Here is a 21,978-nt window from a genome sequence, read left to right as displayed (position 1 = left end):
AGACTCTGACTGTACAAAGTGGTTGATAAACCACCTCTCCATCTACAGCATGAAGCCACTTCGATTCTCAAACTTCTGCCACCATTTCTTGCAATCCTCCCACCTATCCTTTAACCATGGTGCACTTTCTACCATCCTCTTACATTCAAAACCACAGCTCTCATCTTAGATAACATACTGCCTGTATAGAAGGAAAGAATTATAAGCCTTGACAACTGCTCACAGCCTACATTTGATCAGTAATTCCAAAGTAACACCTGGTAAGTTAGAAATAAAACAAAACTGCCACTAAAATTAGTGTGATTTCAAAGAAAAATATCTGAGCCACCATTATCAAGTAGTTCACAGCTCTGGCAGAGCTCCAGCGCAGCACAAATTCACAGGAGTGATCAGTGACGAGACCCATCAAGACCTGTCACTGCCTGCAGCTAACAAGCACCCAACAGGTACCAGCAGACCATGCAACCCCATCCTTTGAACCCTGGATGGGTTTCAAACCAACACATTCATCACAATATGATTATGTCCATGAAAAGTAGCTATAACTTTCTTTCTGTACCCAAAAATGGCTGTTGGTTGAGTAGCTGTGCTTCTTCCACCAGCTTTTAACAGTTTCTATAAAGCTGTTCAGAGAACCACATTACTCCCCTCCGCCCCCCCCCCCCCCCCCCCCCCCCCCCAGCTTTATTATTCTGCCTCACATGTGGGCACTCACACTCCTGGCCCACTTGGCTGCAGAAACATTTAGCAGACGGACAGGCTGCTCTGATGCCAGGCACCAGCTGAACCTATCAAGATTTTCTTCCAATTTTCCAGCTTATTGGCCACTCAACCTGTTCTGTTTAATGCAAGGGTTTGAATTGAATCGTTTGAAAATTATGAGACACTGACCAAAACAACAGCTCACCACCAGAAAAGCAATTTAGATATGCACCCGCTTCGACATCTGCCTTCTGAGAATTTTGTGTGCTGGGCCCAGGTAACCTCAGCACACTTGACAAGAAACACTCTCCAAAACCCCACCCAGAAGAGACTGTCAGAAGTTTGAGTACTCAGCCTTTATGCTTTTCAAACCCATATAGTTTTAACTTCAGCAATTAGAAGCCCGTAGAAGAGAACGGAATCCTTTAGTAAGGCATTTGCCATTGTACGGCACACACGAGGACAACTACAACGTGACGATGTCCTACTCAGACCATCTGCACTCAGAAGCACCTCTCCGGGTCAGCAAGCATCTCAAAGCTGTAGCTGCAACAGTGAGCTCGGCAGCACACAGAATCAGGGGCCAAACAGGACAACAGCATTCTAATACAAATAAGCAAATAAAGTTTTGCTCTGCCTCCAACTGGGTACAGATCCAGTATGGTTATTGCCCTCCCAAATGGCACTAGGAGCATAAGTACTATTAACAATCCGCTTCAAGCATGGTAGATGGCTCTGAGTTGGTGCTACTGGAATTTATGACTGCAGTTCACCAATTACTAATCCGAGAGTAATTCCTGGATTTAGATCAGAATCAGGGCACAGCTGGAGAGTGAAAAAAGCCTGTCACATATAAGTACCTCCAAGGATGTGAAAGCCAAATCAGCCTACAACATAAATACTGGTCTTTGAGTTTTGGTTCTGATCCCATATTACAACAATTCCCTAACAGAAGAGTCCCAGGGTTGGAACACATTATGCCAGTAACTCAGGACAACACCATCACAACCCAACTACACCTATAAAGAACAAATGGCATTCACGAAGCTAACTCGAGCAAACTGGTGGCAAGTCAGTTCATGAAGGTCCTTCCCCTGAATTTCCTCCTCCTCTGGATGAGCCAGTCTCTCCTCCTAAGGAACCTCTAGGCAGAGAGATTCTACCACAATAGTAGTTTAAAGTAGAATGAAGTATTTTGTTTTCATTAGAGACAATGAACATGGTTTTTTTGCCTGAACATACAGTTCAGAATCCCATTGATGTTAGTGATCTGATGGTTAACTCCTCTCTCATGAGTTTATATAAACAAACTCAAAAAGATCTATTCCCTCACTTGAAACCTGCTTAGCACTCTCAAAAATGAGATAATGGAGCCATCAAAAAGGGGTACTATTATCACAGTCTCATTTTTACACTCCCATGACACACATATCTCACAGGTGAACATCCAGCACCACCTGAACTGAGCATAAACTACATGATCCCCTAAACCTCTAGCAATAAAGCAATAAAAAAAAGGGTGTTGGACTAGGTGACCTTTAAAGGTCCCTTCCAACCCAAACCATTCTATGATTGTATGAATAACCAATTTGGCAGCATCTGCCTAGGAGCACTGTAAGCCCTTCAAATGCAGTCGATGCACAGAAGAGCTGTTGTTGTGCCCAAGACAGAGGGCTAATCACAGACCCTGTTACGAGCTACAATACAGAGCAAGCAATTACGTCTTTGATGCCATTATGATCTAGTGTGTGTCTGAAATGTGTCATTATTTCTTCAAGTTGAAGATGGCATGTGAACCGCCTACGTTGTTACAGCTGTTTTGACAAAAGCAACAAGAACCTGCCCCAAATGCTCTTAGGTGCCTATTCCATCATGAATCAGAAACGGTGTGGCCAGCAGGGCCAGGGCAGGGACTGTCCCCCAGCACTTGGCACTGGTGCGGCCGCACCATGAATCCTGTGTTCAGTGCCGGGCCCCTCACTGCCAGAGGGACACGGAGGGGCTGGAGCGTGTCCAGGGCCGGGAACGGGGCTGGGGAAGGGGCTGGGGGGCGGCTGGGGGAGCTGGGGGGCTCAGCCTGGAGAGGAGAGGGCTCGGGGGGACCTGATCGCTCCCTACAGCTGCCCGGCGGGGGCTGTAGGCAGGTGGGGGTCGGTCTCTGCTCCCAGGTAACAACTGACGGGACAAGAGGAAACAGCCTCAAGTTGCACCAGGGAGGTTTAGGTTGGATATTGGGAAAAATGTCTTCACTGAAAGGGCTGTCAAGCGCTGGAACAGGCTGCCCAGGGATGTGGTGGGGTCACCATCCCTGGAGGTATTTAAAAGATGTGTAGTTGTGGCACTTAGGGACGTGTTTAGTGGTGGACTTGGCAGCGCTGGGTTAACAGTTGGACTCAATGATCTTAAAGGTCTTTTCCAACCTAAATGATTCTATGTTTCTATGAATACTTAGCTCACTTATGCCTCAAATCAACATTTTCACTACTACTCCATGAATAGGAATTAGTTGAAAGTACTGCTGTAATTACTTCCACTCCAAACACTTGGGCTGACAGTGATTAGATAATCCAAACGGCAAATCAGGATCTGATGTGCTGAGAGAGAACAGTAATAGCTGTCATTTACATAACACCTAAAACTTACAAAGCTCTCCCTGTGAGATCTTCTGAGAAAGCCTAACTGAAAATTTAATTCAAGTATCAAAAATTAGCATCTACTTCCTATGGTCTCTCCTGAAAATTTGCAATGTAAAACTCATGGGAAATAATGTGCTTGTATGAAGTGGATCATCCAAAACCCAGATAGGTGATCCAATATGTATGTCCAAGGTCACATCAAAACACTTCTATTTTTGGCTCTAAAGATCAGCTGATATAAATCATTAGCACAGCTGAAGTCAAAGGAGGAGTGACTTCAAAGGAATGATGCAATCTGAGTATCTGGATTCCTGCCTCTCAGTGCTATGCCTTCAAAACCAGGCAGCATTGCTCAGCCATTCCCATGCTCCCGATGCTGGAAATACACTGAAGCAAAGGAGATATTAACCTCAGCTGGAACTGGTCCCCATCTGGCTGAGTGAAGTGGAAAAATTTCTTTTGACTTTCCAGTGTTTCATGGTTCAGTTGCGATTTGAGAATACTCTCGTGCAGAGAGGGAAACTGAAACCAGAGGCTTTGCTGTCCTACGTGATGACCCAAACCCCTGCACCATCCTGGAAATGAGTGTGGGGAGGGAGACCGTCCTCCCCACCCCTCAACTGGTCAGAAAATCAAGATAACTAAGAGCTAGATTTCTGAGTGCCTAAAATGTCATTCTTTATACGTGGAGCACCGTTCCACGTGAGAAACAAACATTTGAACTTTGTAAAATCTGCATTGCAATCCAAAGCGAGTTTCCCCCACCTCTCAATACTTTTGTTCAGCAACTGATCTAAATAAAGCATCTGGAAATAGCCATGTATTTAGAAATCGGAGGGGGGAAGGCTATTTTTTATATCTTGGGGAAGGGGGGGTTAAAACTGGCTATTTTTTAAAACTAAGATACGTGGCTTCCACTACACTATAGCAAAGCAAGGCTATTTTATTTCAGGACCAAACAATCTCACCCCTTATTTGTTTGTTATTTAAGAGGGATATCGAGGTCAGAGACAGTAGAACAAAGACTCATCTGGCAAATTTCTCCTTTGCGAACAAGAGAACCTTCAGGGAAAGCTGCCCTATTTTATTCCTGTGTTGTGATTTTCTGCTCTCTGCCCTAAAACAAAGAATTCCAATGAACTGCATTTACAGGGACACTGAACTTGCTGTCAAATAAACACAAACTCTGTTCTTTTTAAAAGCTGAAAGTACCATCATGCAGCTTGGGATGATGACCAGAAAGTCTGGGCTACTGCCAGGAACTTGCCTTTTGTGACCCTGATAACCTCTAGAAACAGATAATCTGGTAAAGGCACGGCACGACAGCACAAGCTATTTCTCACAGTGTGTTCTGAGCTTTTATTTTTTGGTAGGAAAAAAATGCTGCCACTTTATCCAAGGCTGGTAGCTAGCTCACCCACTGAAGTACCCCAGTTGCATATTGAAAACTATTTAAGTATTTTTGCTGACCTTTGCCAGGGAATCTCCAGTGGGCTGCAGTTCCAGGTACAAGGTCCCTTCCAACAGGGAGTTGTTCCCACAGGAAATCAGCCAGCTAGTGCCAAGTGTTTGGATCTTAATTCTTCTATATAAAAAAAAATGCCTTAATATGTCACTTCTGATTCAAAAGGCGGTAAAAAGCCCTGAAATAGAATTTGTAGCCTGAAGGAAATTTGTGAGGAGACTGGATCTAGAATTTTGCTTCGCATCTAGAAAAATGAAATACTGCCAACAAAGGGAGACTGCAGCTCATTCATTGAATTCCAATCACTCCTCAGGCATATCTGAAGCAGTACATCTCCATTAGGTAGCTGTTTCTTCATGGAAAACTGGAGGATTGCTTTCCAGTGAAGAGGTCTAGGTATCAGCAAGTATGATGATGCCTTATGGATCGTGTTGAATGGGACTGTGCGGCTCTAGTGAAGACCCCACAACCTCTCTGTGACTTGACAAAATCGAAGTGTTCCATAAGGTTATGACTTGCCTTTGCTTTTCCAGCCCAGCCTTGTCCCTGGCCCACTTCATCCCCATACTGGCAGCTGTGTTCAGCTCTATTTCATTCTGAAAAAACACAGTGTAAGTATAAAAAATTACAAGTAGATGGATTTCTAGAACCACATAGCCGTAAACATACCTAACTTGTACTGAAATGTGTTGAGCATGACTTAGAGTGCACAGAAACATGGCCTGGTTCACTGGCACTGTAAATTAAGCAAAGTTGTCCACATGTCTGTAAAGATACTGCTGCACTTGACAACAAGATGAATTCACTTTCCCAGAATACCCATTTAATGTGAGTGTGTTATGAGTAAGCAATAATGCGTTATTCATTGTGATCAGGTTATAATGACTATATAAATCAAAGTTGGTTTATATCAAGCTATCTTCTTCTCTGGGGGACTAAAAAATAACAAACCATAATCTAGATTTCTCCTTCCCCCAAGAAACACCTCTGTGGAGAGATAAACCTCACTGCTTCCACTCATTCAGTATACATCTTCAGAAACAATATTTTACGACTAAGAAGTCATCCACGGCTGCTAATAGGGAATGAAGCTGTAACCTTGTCCCTGTGCCTGTTCAGAATGCACAATATTGCTCAGTATTGCAAAGTTTTTTCATCAAGTTACAAAATCCAGCTTTTGGCACTGGCCAGAACTTGCTATAAGGCCAGCGCACAAAAGAACACTTCACAGATCTTTATGAATCTATACGCCTTCCTTTACTCTTACACTTATTCATACAAGTCACAACAGGTGCCTACTGTTCTAAAATATAAGGCATTTTAACTAGTCTCTGAAACTCTCCAGAAAACCTTTCTTTCTACCCCTTCCCTCCCAACTGGAATTGCATCAACCAGATGTGGGATTTCTGTTAATGGTTCAGGCTCAGAACTCAAAGCCATTCCCCCAGCCTTAGTTTAAAACACTGAACAGCTGGATTTGAGCCTATAGATACATTCCCATTTGGCACACTGGTCAGAAGGCAACCTTGCTCTATTTTATTTTTTTTTTTGGGGGGGGGGGGGTCCCCTTCATGATTACATGGGATTCATTCCACAGACAAGATTTAGTTAGTGCCAAAACATGTCAGCAACTGCAAGTCTGTGTGCTGTGACCTAGGGCACACTGTCCCAGCCATGGCAGGGTGGTGAGGAGCGTAATCTAAGCACAGACAGTACAATGGCTCAACCAAGATTACCTAACAGTTCAGTAATGCAGCCTTTGTTTTATTTTGTGTCTGCACTGTGCTCCGTGACAATGGACATTGACGGGGAAGCACAAGCAGCATTTCACAGGTTTTGCTTGTAACTGGTATATATTAGTCATTGGTTCAGACAAAGGGGAAAAAATGCTCAGCAAAAATGCTGCCGGTGCCGGCACAGGTCACCCCTGGCAGATTTCAGATGAAATGGCAAGAAGGGATTTGCTGATACATTCCAGCCTGGTAGGAGATTATTTTATTTTTTTATTTTTTTTTTAAAGGGACACCTGGGAGCTTATGAGAGCCCTTTACAGTGAATCACTGCAACTGTCAATAAAGTAGTTTAGAAGCAATGTACCCCTTCAAATTGCTGATGCACTCAGCAACTGGAAGTCTGGAGTTCAGAGGCATCTTAATTACAGATCCTGGCCAGATGATGAAGCACATCAGAAGTGAAATCTCTCTGATGTACAACCTCTTGGGAGCTTTGGAAAGACACCGCGGTTCAGTCCGGAGAGGGTAGAGAAGACACCAGACTTGGGTGGCCACCTAACGCAGCATTCTGGACCCCAAGGGGCAGGGAAAGGGCTCCAGGAATGCAGGACACCCAGGAGGATGGCACCTGGAACAGAACAGTGATAGCTGACAGTGCAAAATGTCATTAAGAAGACAGGGCTGGGATTTAAGACTTCCTTATCCCACATGAGTATCGTGTTTTGCAAAGGAGTCATTTCTTTCCCTCTCTACCTAGTTCATGGTGCCTTGAATTTGCATTGGCAGGTGCTCCTTACATGCAACTCACAGGAGGCTTGTTGATAAACTAATGTGTAAATAAATTACACTGTGTAATAAACTACACAGGAAATGTAAGGGAAAAGCAATCATGCTGTTTGATGTGATGGAGGGCAAGATGGAACTTGACTCCATTTTTTAGTTTCTCTAATGACTGTCTAGAATTTCAGCACCAAAGACATTAAAGGCAAGACTCCAACTTCCACTTTACTCTCCCTGCAAAAATTATGAGTTGGATGCAGTACCATTAGAAAGAGAGCATGACCTGAAATACCCTTCTACTTTCAGGCCCTTCTTTATGGACTTACAGCCTTCAGAGTACAGGGTTGCTGGTTTGTTGGTTGTTGGTTGTTTTTTTTTAACTCATACACAGAAAAGGTTGTAATTCTGGGCTGCATAAGGCCATTAGAGGAGAGTGCCTCCATGTGCCAAGAAGCACTTAAGAGCAGAAACTCTCTCTCGCTAGTGACAGTTTAAAAAAAGTCAGACCAGAGCTAAGTATCCGATTTAGTTCCTTGAACATCTGCTAAGCTTTATATATGGGCACAGTTAATTCTAGGCATGAAACTAGATAGGAGAAAAATCAGCCTAGGACTCTTAACTACTAAAGAAAAAATACTAAAGGCTTCAATGCAGACTGAAAACTGACTGTGTGCAGCCCGCTTGTGCTGGCTGAGCTCTGCAGAGAGCAGCTGGACGTGCTGTCCTGCTGGGTCAGGTCATTAGTGCGGTCCAGTAAATTAGTACAATTTAGTCCTGTGCTAGAATTAGGTAACTGCTGAATAACTTAAAATGACTGTGATGAATTATGGTTTGGAATTATTCTTTTTTGTTATTAAGTATCTGATTTGGTTACTCTAATTACATGGGCTACAGGGGGAAAACGGCATTGATACAGCTCATTAACAGTTCACAGAGCTCACTAATTAGTACATCAGATGCAAAGAGGCGGCAGAGCACACATGCGCTAGCCCTTGGTAACAGCCGCTCACAGCTCTGCAAGAACCCCCGCTCACCTGCTCGAGCCGCGGCGGGGAGATGCACCCCTGAACCCATCTGTCAGAAGGTGCAGACGGGACCTGCTCCATGTCTGGAGAAGAGCTGTACTTGCCCACCAGCTCCCAGCAGCAGGCTTTGCTCCAGCCCCCCAGAGCACACGACCATTTGTAAGAGCTGTATTCCAGAGCTGGACTTGTAATTTCAAGACTACACGCAACGAGACCAAAAAGGGCAAAGAGTGCCTGTGAGTTAGGCTTTGATGGCACTGAAGTAAATTCTCCAGCAGTAAGCTGCCAGCATCCAAAGCCAGGCACGGGAAAAGGGCTTTCGTTTCTCAACCTTCAGCGTACGACTAGAACAATTCTGCTGTACCTGTTGCCACTTGCCCACCTGTTAAATTCAGTTAATGATGCTTGTTATGTGCTGCTTGGAGAGCCAAGGATGACAAATGCCCTGCAAGCCCACAAGGAACAGATGGGTATAACTGCCCATTTCTGGCCTGCTGTCATTCTTTCCCATTCACCAATTAATTTTCCTGCAAGCTTCAGAAAGCAGCGCAGGTTCCCTGTAACAGAGAGATTACCTCCATCCCTACAGACACCCTCCAGACACGTACTTGAAGTCTCAAGGTTAGTTCATCATACTGTCCCAACACAAGATAAACTTATCTTATTCCTTCCACATTTTTCTTTCCATCCTGACATCAAAGCTATGCAGTCATAGGTCATTCCCCCAGCCTCTCTGGCGCTTGGATCAGTTTTAAAATCAAAGCCAATCCGCATGAAAGAGCAAATAACGCTATCAAGTGAGTCACTGCAAGCTGGACTTCACCAAAATATAGGGCTTTGTTAAGAGTGACAGAATTACAGCCCATTAAATCATAGTAACAAGCACTTCGGCATTGCCTTACAGGAGTGCAGCCAGTAATGGAAGCCGTTTGCCTAGGCTGCTGGATGGGCTGACACTGTTCGAAGCTGCTGCAGGGCAAAGTCCACAGCAGACAAAATGCATTTCCTTTTTCAAGCACCTTGGTGCACTCAGAGCGATAACCTGCAGCGTACCCTGCGTTACTGAAGGTACGTGCAAAAAAGATCCAAGCCAGAGCAGAGCCCAGGGGGGCTGGGGTCAGTGGCTGGACCCCATCCTGGGTACAAACACCTGATCCTGCATGTAAGAGCTCCATCGCTCTGCCAGAACTTTCAAAGCTACCGGCCAGATGACACATGTCATCAGTTTGTCCCATATTTTAAAAACAAAATTCAGTTTTCTAGTAAAGGCACAACTGAGACTGGGCGGAGGATTTTCTTTGTTCATTGTGGAGGAGGGGGGAGTTCTTTTGTTTCGGGTTGGGGGGGTGGACCAATACTGACTTAAAGAACCAGAGATTAAAATGAGGTTCCCAGAGCCAGTATTTCCCTAGTCGACTTCAGCTTTCCGCTGGCTCTCGCAGTCCTCTTGCATTTGTTCAGGCTAATCTACACATTAGTTTAAATGGACAAACCCAACTTCTACTAGTTTCTCATGTCCCAGCTGTGTAGTACTAATTAAAGAAAGAGTTCAAGAGTTCATTCACATTTAGGTAGACTCCATCCCCAAGAAAGTATGACTGCTGCGTAAAAATGCTACAAAAGCTTAGCAGAATAGTGTCTTAATTTGCACTACCTCATTTAACAGAGAATAGCCACTTGTATTTTACCATAAGCACTGTGCCACTGCCACTCAATAGTGTGCAGTTAATCGAGTACCATCAGCTAACACCCATCCTCACTGGTGTGGAGACATTCGTGAGAGCATGAAGAGGAATTTTTCCTTTGCCGACCATAGGACATTGATAGTTCCCCAGATAAACATTACTTGGTAAGTAAAGGGACAATTTAATCTCCTACGTTAACATTACTGGGGAGAAATACTACTGATTTTATTGTATTGGTATTTTATGAATTGAACCAAGTTACATTATTTTCAGTAAAGGGCAAAAAAACCCACTATTCATTCCAATAGCTTGAACTTTCACTGGTATTTCTGACAGCACTTGATGAAGTCAGACGAGAAGATAATAGAAACAGTCCATCAGCTTCCAAGGAATAGCTAAAACCACACACACAAATTAAGATGTCAGTCTCAGGTGCAGACCTTGCATCTGTTACTTTCTTTCAAGTGTTTCCACAAACACTGCAAAATGTTAATTTATCACCCGTCTAACTTCAAGGCAATGCCCATATACACCAGCAGGAGAATTACCTTCACACTCTGTAACGAATTGATGATGAAAAGGCATCAAAATCACGAAAGATTAAATTCCACCTGTTTATAATGGGCTTTTCTTTTTCTTTCGCTGCCTTTACAACCATTCTTGGCATACCCACCCGTATGCAGAGCAGCCAGTGCGGTCTCCTCCAGAAACCAAACAGACCTTTGCCCAGCAAAGGATGAGTAAACTGCAGGACTGGGACCCACAACTGGCAGCTGAGGGAAGTGTTTGAGAGAAAACCAGAAAGAAAAGGGTGTTCTGGGCAGGTTTGCGTTGGACTTGGTAAAACGAAATCTCCGTCTTTAGAACAAGATAGCAAATGGGTAAGAACCACTTGTTTACTAGTTAACTCAGTTCATGAAAAAAGGCAAATTTGGAACCTCATTGTTTTGCTTCACAAACTAAGCCTATCTTCCAAAGAAGAAGGTGGAAGGTAATTTGCCAGAAAACATATGCTGGAAAGCACAAGAAAAGCTGTTGCTGCTCCTAAAAAGAGCCACCATCAAAACAGGAATTTCATCATCTCCCATGTTCTACCTCTTGGAGAAAAACTGCAACTGTTCACAGGCTTGGTTTTTAGGATTTTGGTGGTAGGGGGTTGGAACCAAATTAGGCTCTCTTTTGTTTCTGTGCACACAATCCTAAAGATCAGATTTGCCTATTTTTAAGATACACGAATCTCCAGACTTCCCAGTTCCATTTAGAATCATAGCTTGGGCTGTGAGTGATACCCAAACCAAACTCAGATGCTGTCCCAAAATGAAACTCGCATAGGAAGAACAGTGTGATGGAAAGCCAGGGGGCATGGGGAAAATAGCAGACCCCTGCTTGCCTATCCTGTTTTCACAAGGCAAAAATTAAGATACCTCAAGAGAAGAAACAAAATGTAATTCCACCATGTGAGTTGCAAAACCTCCTTCTAACCCATCTAGAATGCAGTGCTAAGCACCCTGGTCCTCTAACACACAGATCACACAGGGCGAGCAGCCCTGAATGACAAGCACTGCTCGCTTTTCTCCAGCTCATCTTCCGTCCTTCCATTCCAGAGGTAACCCCAGCAAGATACCTACTGATTTGGACTCAAATCCCATTAACTTTGTGCCAGAGGAAATCCAAAGAGGACTTGCCCATGGGCTGATAGATACAATGCCAGCTGCACTAGGTCTTGAACGTTTCCTGGTATCCCACCCCTTATCAGCTGAAGGGTAAAAGCTCAAACTTCCTAAGCAATACCCTGGATCCTATCCCTGCTACCACTGACAAGTTCCAACGGTAAGAAATCTTAATATCTGTGAATATGTTTCAACACCTTATTTAACAGTTTTCTAAAAATATGAATATCCAATGAGCTTATTATCTTGCAGGTTTAAGTTGGTACATAAGAAATTTGCTCAGTTTTTCTCTGTCTCGATGCTTCCAGACTGAAAGGAGCTGTATAGGTGAACACAACAGTTTTATTAATAAGCTGCTTCAAATGTAGATATAAGCAGACAACTTCTCCTTCTCCTTCTCCCCACTCAGCCTTACATCATTCTTGTTTCCAGTTTTCACAGCTCATACTCTTAAATCCCCGTATTAACTTTCTGGCATGCTTATTCCAGCACCAATCTCTTTAACCATATGGTTCTAGTCCTGCAGATTGTCTCTCCCCCATTTTACCTCTCCTCCCACAGGGTTTCACAGAAACAGTGCTATGCAAAACTTGTAAAAGTACATGTCATTTTAAATGTTCAACACCAATCTTCTCATCTTCTCAATGAAGTTACAGAAGTCAGTTTAATTAAAATCAAGAACAGAAACCCCTGAAAGCTTTATGTCTTTTTAGCTTTTGACAATCAAAAATTTCTGCTGAAGTTTAATGAAAAAAAAAAATGGCTTAAGTGGACAAGTCCAAAACTTTATACAAACGTTCCTCCAAACTTCTAAGCATGAATCAGAAGGTTTCCCATCTAGTCCTAAATCAAAGCATATGCAGTAAGCGTTAATTCTATACTTCCTGAGGAGCAGTCTATAGCACAAAATTGTTGTATTTTCCCACTTAAATCGAGCATATGGCCACTGTCCAACACATAAGTTCTCATGCAATACTCAAATACACAAGAGATTGACATCATTCTAATTATAGGTGAATGATCAATATTGCCAGGAAAGCATTAATCAAAGTAAGAAGCAGGCAGTCCAGAAACCCAAGAACATTTTTTCATTGAGTTTTTAAATGAAGCCGGAAATATCCGAGTACTTCTCACGCCATTCCACTTAAGCAAGCATTTCGTAGAAACAAGCAACTAGTTACAAAATTGTGAAGCAGTCAGCTCCCTCCTGTCACAAACTGAGGATGAAACTACTGAAAATTCCTGCTTGGGGTTGACCCGAAGAGCCCTGGTTCCGCACGGGAGGACACCACTTATAACACATTCCTTCACACTGATGTGATTAGGAGGTTTTGGGCTAGTCAGACCCATCGAGCAAAGAAAATTGACACGCACAGATCTGGTTTCTGTCCTCAACAAGTTTAACTAAAGAGGGAACAAGTCTACTGTTGCAGTTCAAGCAGTCGCTTCTTTTAGAATAGCCCCAGTTACTCTTACCTACTAATTTTTACTTCCCCGATTTCACCATGATCAGGACCTTACTGAATTTAGTTAGACTGGTTCAGACCAGCGTTAAACAGCGTTCAGAACTACAGCACCCACACAAACTTTTGCTACTATATGTTAATGTGATCCTTGCACCAGTGAGATCGAGGGCATCAACACAGCTGCTTTCAGAAGTACAACTTTCTGATTTTTCCCTACTGAGCAGCCACATTCCCAGTAACATTCAGCACTGGCATAGGGCCACTCTTGTCACGAGCCATCACCTAATCATGCCCAAGTTGATTTGGAGAGGTACAAAAGAAACCAAATCATGCTGCCCCATCAGCACGGGCAAGGACACCGAGGAGGAAAGGCTGAATGCCCTGACCCACACCACCCCAGCACCGCCAGGAAAGGGCCCTGCAGAAGGAGCAGTCGGAAAGAAGAGGTCTGGGCTGAGCTTAGTTCATCTGCAGCTCTTCAGACAACCTTGTTGCTAGACGTATGGGCAGAATTTTCTCCATCTTTAACACAGGTGTTGAAAGCCCTAATTTCAAACTCCATTCTACACATCTGATCCCAGAAGGTCTGGCCTCATCAGAGGATAACGACAGAAACCCTCCAGGCAGGGCTGCTGGAACATGCCAGATGCTGGACAACCCGGTGCTTGCCGTGACTGAAACCCTAGAGGACAACGGCCGATCTCCGTGTCCTTAGGAAACTCCCATGGACAAACCCAAGTGGTATCAGAACTGCACTTTGGGGCTTCAGCTGCTAAAACCCCACAAACCCTCACGTTGGGTGCTTAGATCTTTTTCTTGGATCCAGCCCAAATTTCTGTGGAGGACCCACTCTAACAGACAGATGAGGCTGATCATTCCTTGCATAACAAGGAGGTGGCTCCAACAGATGGGGTTACAGACAACCCCAAGAGCTGGCTGCACCGACTGCGGATTTAATTAGAAGTGTTGTTAAACAGATCCAACTGCAAGCACAGTTCTGTGCCTCGCCTCGTAAGTGCAAAGTGGAAGATAGATACCTCTGAGACAGGATTCTGCAAAAATCTGTTAGCACCGTCTCCTTTGCCAGACAGAGGTACAAGAAACAGACTGCTAGGTAAAAAAAAAAAAATAAAATCTACTTTACCTCTCTCTTCCTGTCCGTGAGCTTTATTCTGTGACAAACAGATACATAAATCTCTGCAGAGACCTGCATTTTTAGGAACAGGACACTTAGCTGTTACCACAGATCCATTAAAGTCAACGGATCCTCCCAAATAAGTGTTTTTAATAGCCTGTAATAATTCAATAGTAATACAAACTTGTGGAGCAGATGCAAATCTCCACATGCAGGCAATGCCTTCATAAAATCACGGCAATAATAAAACAAACCAGACTGCCTGTTAATAATACCCAATTTTGAGAGCTCCAAACATTATTTTTAGTGTTCAGATTGTTTTCCTGGGTTGTAAACATCCCAGTTATCTAGTTAGCAATAGTATATGTTCTAGAAAGATAAATACTTTCTAAGTCTTTTCTAACTAACAGCAATTTGCCAGGACTATTCATTTTAAGTACCTCTGTCATGCCAAAGCAATAATCTATGTATATTAATTCAGCAGCATATGCTGCCCTACACTTTTCTAATTTTAATAAACCTGCCTTCTATAAAAGAAAAATCTTCATCCTCTTCTAGAATACAGGTCACCTTAATTTTCATATGCAAATCATTTCAGCATTTCCTATTCTGCTTTTAGATAACACACGACCTTCTGTTTTCTTGAATCTTTGTGAAAACATGCATTTAAGCTTGGGAAGGCTACTTCTACGCCTGCGAGAGTCAAAATTGTTTTAGAGCTCCAATTCTTGCATCTTCACCATGAAATTAATAGACAGCCAACCTGAAATAACATGTTATGAATAGCCAGGAAACAGGAATAGTTTCAATATTGAAGAGAAGTTTGCTGAAGCAGAAAGCATCACAACTGTTACATTATTTTTGCTTTATAATGAAAGAAATAAGTATGCAAACAACTATACATTCCATTTTTTTAACCATAATTCATTCCTTGTTTCAACCTGGATTTATATTGGATTATAGCAGAGATGCGCTGTATCAAAAGTATTCCAGAAAAAAGACATTTTAGGGGTTTTATTAGCAAGACAGATAAAAACTGCTTCAGCGTGGGGAAGTTTGTGACAAAAGGGAAGAGCACATGAGAACGCAAACTATGGTAGATGGCTCTACACCTATTTTTAAGCCTTAAATTTTTAAAAATGCTGTCCATTCTTGCTGTTGGATTTTTCTTGGAAGATTGTTCAGTAACACAGTCTCCTCACATTGCATAAGCAGAGCTTTGATCCACCTTCTATCGCAGCAGGTCAAGCATCACAGTACACACAATGAAGCTCAAAACAATGAGTTTTGAAGTGATGCTCTCTAAGAAATGGGGATACAATGGAAACACTTGCACATAAGCCAGATGTGTTCATAGTAGACAAAGGTTGCGTGAAAGAGTACAGTCATATTTGTATCATCTTAAGGTAAGCTCAGAAAGGTATTCTACTCCTCCTGGAAAGCAGCAACCCGTAAGCCACCACAGCCAAACCCTCTACTGGGAAGAAGATCCTAGTTTCCAAGGAAGCCAGAGAGAATGTTTTTTGGAAGCCAACGTTTTCCAGTCAATCAAGTATCGTGCAGAGCCAAACCAGACTCTACAAGGCTCTGCATAGCTGTGAATATGTACAGCTCCTTAATAGAGACATCTCTGCTCACCACCAGCACATCTCAGCTGGTTCTTTGAGGCACTTCTGTGTGATCAGCACTATTTCACTTTTAGCTGCAGACAGCTCAAGGCAGTTGCTGTTCATCGAAGAGATTGTTTCCCTCTGACACTAACAGTACTTCATCACTTAATGCAACAAGACACGCCAAGTGTGTTACTGGCGTACCAGAAACTGGGGGCTGACAGCTAACCCCATGGCATCTTGCTCCAGCAGTCTCCCATACATCAAGAGGCAGGGACAGGCCAGATGCCTGCAAACTCCACGGGGTCTTCCAAGGGGAACAGCATAGTCTTGCAAGCCCCGCATGCAGGAGGGCAGCCAGCTGTCTCCTGGTGCCACACCATCAGCGCTCCCAATGCTGCCTCTACCCTGAGGAACAGGGTTCAGGAACATCACCTGCCTCCACTCTGAGCCTCCAGCACTTACTCCAGCCGACACCTTGACAACGACAGCAGAAGACATCCTTAGAGCAGCTTCTGTGCTGCATAAGCCTCGCCCAAATTGAAATACAGTGTCCAGCAAACCTGAGTTTAGATGTGGACGCAGGAAGGGTAAGCTAAGCCTTAACAGCAGGGAGTTCAATAAAAGGGTTAGACTGCAACCAACACACACCTCTGGGGGCCTCCGACCCCACCAGGAGAGGTGGGCTGGCTGCACCTCGCAGAAGAGCATCAGTTGCCCATTTCCTTTTAAAGTTCTTCAGGCTCACCGGTGTAACAAAGGCCCTCTATTTCAAAGATTTGTTCCTGTTTTCTAATTGTTATTTGAACACTCCGTTGAGCCAGTCCAACCTAAAATGAAAGCTCAAGCGTGTTCACAAGCGGTGCACATCCGACCATCCTTAAAATGAAAACACAAGAACTAGTCTTTTCATTAAGGAAAGGAAACATCTCCATAATATCTTCCCCCACAGAAAGGTCACATCTGTATCACAGAAAAAGACATTAGTTGAAAATCATAAGCACAAAAAAAGCCTTTTCAGGTACAGAGGCTGTAAAATTACTCCCTTGTTTCACTTGTAGATACAAAGCACTTCACCAGATGAAAGGTGACTGCAGGCAAAAGCACTCGGTGCAACAGCACATCTTCTTTCCCAAAACACAGGTCCAGTGGTCAGCAGTGGTCACTGATGGAAGCACTGCTCACCCAGTAAAGCGGGGGGGTTTTGTTTTAGGGAACTCTGGAAGGTTGTGCTTTTACACCGTCAGCAGTTTTCTAGCACACAACCTCCTCTGTGTTACTGCTAATGACATAACAGAGAGAGACCGTTGGCTGAGGGAATTATTTTTTTCCCTATAAGGATGGGCAAATAAGGAAGAGCACGCTTTCTCCTGAATATATTTGGCGCTGCAGAAGATACATGTGATACAAATGTTGCTATGGAAACTATTCTATTAAATAATATTAAATTAAATTTACATATTTGAAGTGCACAAAAACAGTCCAGGTACAAAACTAATTAGCCTAAATTCAGTCTTGAAATTACAAAGTGGGGCCTATCAGAATTGTCATTTTCCTTTTAAAAGAGGTTTGGGTCTCAGCAAGCTGCTTCTCCACACCCCTTGCTTTTCAAATGTAGCACCTGCACCCCAGATATTCAGAAAAGTCATGTCTTGAGATAATCTGTAGATACAAGGTCTGCTCCTAGTTCCCTTGGTGATGGAATTACCATAGCATTAGAGAGAAAAACCCAGGAGCTGAATTCAGCCTGAAAAGACAATGCACTGATTACAGCTGTGCCACCATAATATTGGAATGTATTTTGATAACTCCCACTTACATCTCACCACACACACTATTGAAATCCCTCTGAACTAAACAGGAGTCCTGCAAGGGGCTGGAGTAGGCTTGGCCTTCCTCATGTTTTCACGGTATGGGGAAGTTCTTTGAAAGTTAGTATTTTAAGGTCCAAAGTTTGGGGGTTTTTTCACCTTCCCACCTCCAGCTCCTGGGTGTCCAACAGCCCTCACCAACATAGCTACTAAAAAACAAGCCCTTTGCATAGTTCCTTCCCCCCTGAAGAAGCCAAGCTCACATTAGCCACTGAGTAAGACTGAATTCAAGCTCTTGCTAAAGCCAGGCGGCAGCCCCAGGTGCTCAGCCAGCTTCAGCACCAGCCCTGCACCCACACACCTGCAGCAAGGAGGGGAATGCACAAAGGACACGTTAGCTAGGGCTGCACACCAAGGAATGGGTGCTAACAGCTACGCTGCTGCTGCAAGCAACACAAGCTTGTCCTGCATTTAAAGAACTCGGGTTAATCATCATTGTCCATTTCTGCTCAGGTGTTGTCAATCAGGGCACTGGGCTTTTAAGCAGCTTACAGAAAACACAAGTTACAGGAAGAAATCTGCAGCCAGGTTTCAACCATCTGTTCTTAAGCAGTGGGCCAATACTCTAACTGAAAACTACAAGGAGAGAAAAGCATTACTCCTGATGAAACTACTTCTTTCCAAACAAACAGAGCAGCAAGATTTGATTAGGTCAACTCTCCCTCTCAGCACAGGCCTCTGTCACCAGATCTAAAGCAGCAACAGGCAGACCACAGCAGTTACTCCCATCCCTCCTGATGTCCTCCACAGCACTGGAAAGCCGTGGGGACAGCACACCCAGAGTCAAGGGCGCCTCAGGGCAATGAAATCCGAACAAATGAAGACACTTTAACAAATCTAAGACCATGGGAACTCTCTAGGACTTTACTTGGACTTCTCCACAAAAGCACTTTCCATCACCCCTTTCACGCTTTCCATTGATAACGATATAAATCTTTGGGATCAGAAGGAGCACAACCAAATAAAGAAACCATCTTTTCAAAGAAAACATTTAACATTTATTCCATTTCGACGGCCTCACTGTCATACTCCATTTCTCCCCGTATTTTTGCATCCAGCTGTAAAATGCATGTCTACTGAGAAAGCATAGAACTCTTTTGCTCCACCCCACCCCCTCAAAGTGTTTTGGAAAGCCTTAATAAAGGCAAGGCACAGGCACGAACAGAATTCACACCTCTCTCAGAGTTCACTGCGCCTTATCTACGTGCCCATTGGGTTTCACTGTTACAGTACGGAAAGATGTGTTGAAGTTTAATCTTACCCTTCATTTATGCTGGAACAAACTGAATACTAATATACATTCGGCAATGAAAGGATAGTTGCAAAACACTAATTCTGCCGAATTTACTACAAGTTCTGTCATAATGTTATTTCCATCTGTCACAGAATCATGCAGTTCTTAAAGAATGAACTATGCCTGCAAGTCCAGGTACGAGAAAAATAGCCTGCTGGAATACTTTAAAATGCTTTCCAGTTTCCAAGTAAGTCAGAGAGATGCAAGTTACCAAAACTGCAGAGAAGCCACTGAAGACGGATACAAGAGAAGGAAACTATAATTGTACTGAGCCAGCAAAAGCTTTCAGATGACTGCGTGCACCCCCCCGTAATAAAACTCACGCTACGGACAATTCAGAATTGCCAACCCATCAGTTCTCAGTAAACCCAAGAAAGTGGTCCCTTTCCCGTCCTGAGAGGCAGATATATCTATTAAAACATTTCATGCACACAAAGCCTCCCTCCCTGGCCTGGCTGGCTCCCAGGGGTGCGCAGCAGGCGTGGGGCGCGCAGGTCCCACCGCGGCTCCGGGCAGGGGACAGCGACCGCCCACGCGCGGCGGGACCAGCCCACGCGTGGGGAGCGCACAGCCCAGCCGGCTGGTACCTGCCCCTGCAACGGGGAACGCGCCGTGGCAGCAGCAGAACAGCCATAAAACAAGTTTAAAATTAAATAAGGAGCTAAAGGGGGCTTTGGGGCTTTTCCTTTTGCGCCACTCGGGTGAACTCAAAAGCCCTACAGACACCGCAGGGTCCTCACCCGTTCTACGTAACCCTCCAAGCCCCGACGTGCAGCAGCCCGCTGCCGGGCACCGCCGCACTTCAGCAGCCACAGCGCACTCCCAGCCCCCAGCGCTGCCCGCTCCCCCGGCCCCGCGGGCACCCCCGGCCCCCTCCGGCCAGCCCGGCCCCCGGCCGCTGCCCCGCTCTCGCCGCGCAGCCCCGCCGCGCCGGCCCGAAGTTGGCGGCGGCTGCCCGGCTCGGGAAGGGCAGTGCCGGGCGGGGGGGGCAGCCCAGCCCTCCGGGCAGGCAGCATCCCCCTCTCCCAGCGGGAGAGAGAAAGAAAAAATATTTTTCTACACACACACACATATAATGCATATATATATATATATGCGCATTTAGCTACATTTATCCTTCTCCCCCTCACCCCAATTTTTTTTGTTTCGTGTCTCCCCTGTGGAGACACCCACTGAGCTCAGTTGGCAAAAAGAAAACAAAGGAGTGGAAGAAAAAAAAAAAAACTGAAATAACAAAAAACCAACCCAAGCAAACAAACAACAACAATAAAACACACAACAACAACACACACACACACACATATATATATATAAAAAGCCCAAAGGCAGGTGCCCCTCGGGCGAGCCCGGGAGGGGGCCAGCACTCACCCCCAGCCGCCGGCTCCGGATGCGCACGTAGCCCTGCTTCACGATGTCGTTGAAATTGGAGGCCATCCTTCCCCCGAAGTTGGCGGCGGCCGGCGCCGCTCAGGCAGCCCGCATGGCGCGCAGCAGCCGCCGCAGCCGCGCCCCGCTCCGCACCGCACCGCCCCGCGGAGCGCCCCGGCCCCGCGGCGGGCCGGCCCGGGGGAAGGGCCGCCGGCAGCGCCCGCCCCGCGCCTCCCTCCGAGCCCCCCGGCCCCCCCCCCGGGGGGGCTCCGCTCCCCTGCGGCAGCGCGGAGCGGCCGGGCGCCCCCCGTGCCGTGCCCGCGGGAGGGGCGCCTGGGGGCCGCACCGCCGTGCCCGGGCCGTGCGCTCCCCACCGGGCTTTCCCCCGGGGGAGGGGGCTTTTCCCGAACGCCCTTCAGGCGCCCGCCGGCCTGCGGGTGGCACGGCCCCAGCCCCGCGGCCGCAACCCCAGCCGGTGCGGAGCGGTGCGGAGCGGTGCGGTGCGGGCACCCCGGCTGTGCTGCGTTTGCTAGGCAATGTGCGGGGGCGGGGAGGGCAGAGTCGGGCCGGCCCCGGCCCCGGGGTTGCCTTCTGCATCTCCCGAGCCCTCCTCCAAGTGCCAGCAGATAGGGCCAAGTGCACCAGCGAGCCCGGGAGAGGGGGCTCCGGGGGCTCCCCATGGGTTACCTGTTAGTGGTGCGCTATAAATACTGCGTCCTGAAAGAGGGACCGGTCGTGTCTTCACAACATCTTTTAATAGCATTAAAAATATAGGCAGCCTGAGGAGGTCAGCCACATAGATGACTTCAAGAATTCCCGTGCCATGGAAATCACGACATCACGACGGGTCAGGGGGCAGCGAGGAGGAAGGCAGAGCAGAGGCTCACCAAGGAGCAAAGGGAGCACGGCTCGCCACTGTGCCCGGCGCAGGGCGACATGGAAGTGATGCCCCATTTTATTTAGTTGTTTAATGACTACAAAACTCACCTACGATAAAGCTGACCCCTTTCTCATTTAAACATGCAGCTCCTTTCTTCTAGGAGCAGCCAGTAATGATGGTGGCTGCTTTGCTGTGGTAACAGCGTAGTGCTTTCGATTCTTGCTTGAAGAGGTGATTATGCTTTGCAAGGCTTTGCGAAATATTAATTGATGGAGTGGATTACAGAGATAGAGTGTAAGACTCTCTAGCTGAAGGGCTAATTCAAGGATGAAGGAGACAAGTCTGCAGTCCTTACCTCAGAGACTACTTTATTATTTTACACTTCCCTCTCCTTTTCACGGAATGCATAAAATAGAACAGCCGCAGCTAGAAACAACAAAAACTTCCACACCCATGCAACCCAAATACGCCAGAAATGAGAAGAACAGTCCCAGACAAGCCCACCCGCTAGGATAATATGACCCTAAATCAACACAGAAGTCGCATATTACAAAGTATCGGTTCCTCACTGCAAAATTGCCAAGTAATGTATTTTTGTGAAATATATTGTCCAGACCCAAGAACCCGGTTAATACCACTTCCACAGTACCATTCGTTA

The 21,978-nt window shown here is 45.5% G+C and overlaps 1 protein-coding gene across 2 annotated transcripts in view; it reads right to left on the bottom strand.

Annotated features, from left to right (window-relative positions):
- The window catches only part of DOK5 (docking protein 5), a 45,521-nt gene extending 24,591 nt beyond the window's left edge, over positions 1-20,930 (bottom strand). For both annotated transcript variants that reach the window (XM_027813595.2, XM_027813596.2), the window contains exon 1: positions 20,441-20,930. In XM_027813595.2, the coding sequence (XP_027669396.1) occupies positions 20,441-20,506 (66 nt within the window). In that variant the 5' untranslated portion in view covers positions 20,507-20,930. The remainder of the gene's footprint in view (positions 1-20,440) is intronic.
- Between the last annotated feature and the right edge of the window lie 1,048 nt (positions 20,931-21,978).

The sequence above is a fragment of the Falco cherrug genome, chromosome 10, assembly GCF_023634085.1.
Source record: "Falco cherrug isolate bFalChe1 chromosome 10, bFalChe1.pri, whole genome shotgun sequence".
In the NCBI taxonomy this organism is placed as follows: Eukaryota; Metazoa; Chordata; class Aves; order Falconiformes; family Falconidae; genus Falco; species Falco cherrug.
Note: the sequence above shows the minus strand (reverse complement) of the source record. Positions and strands in the feature narration are given on the sequence as shown.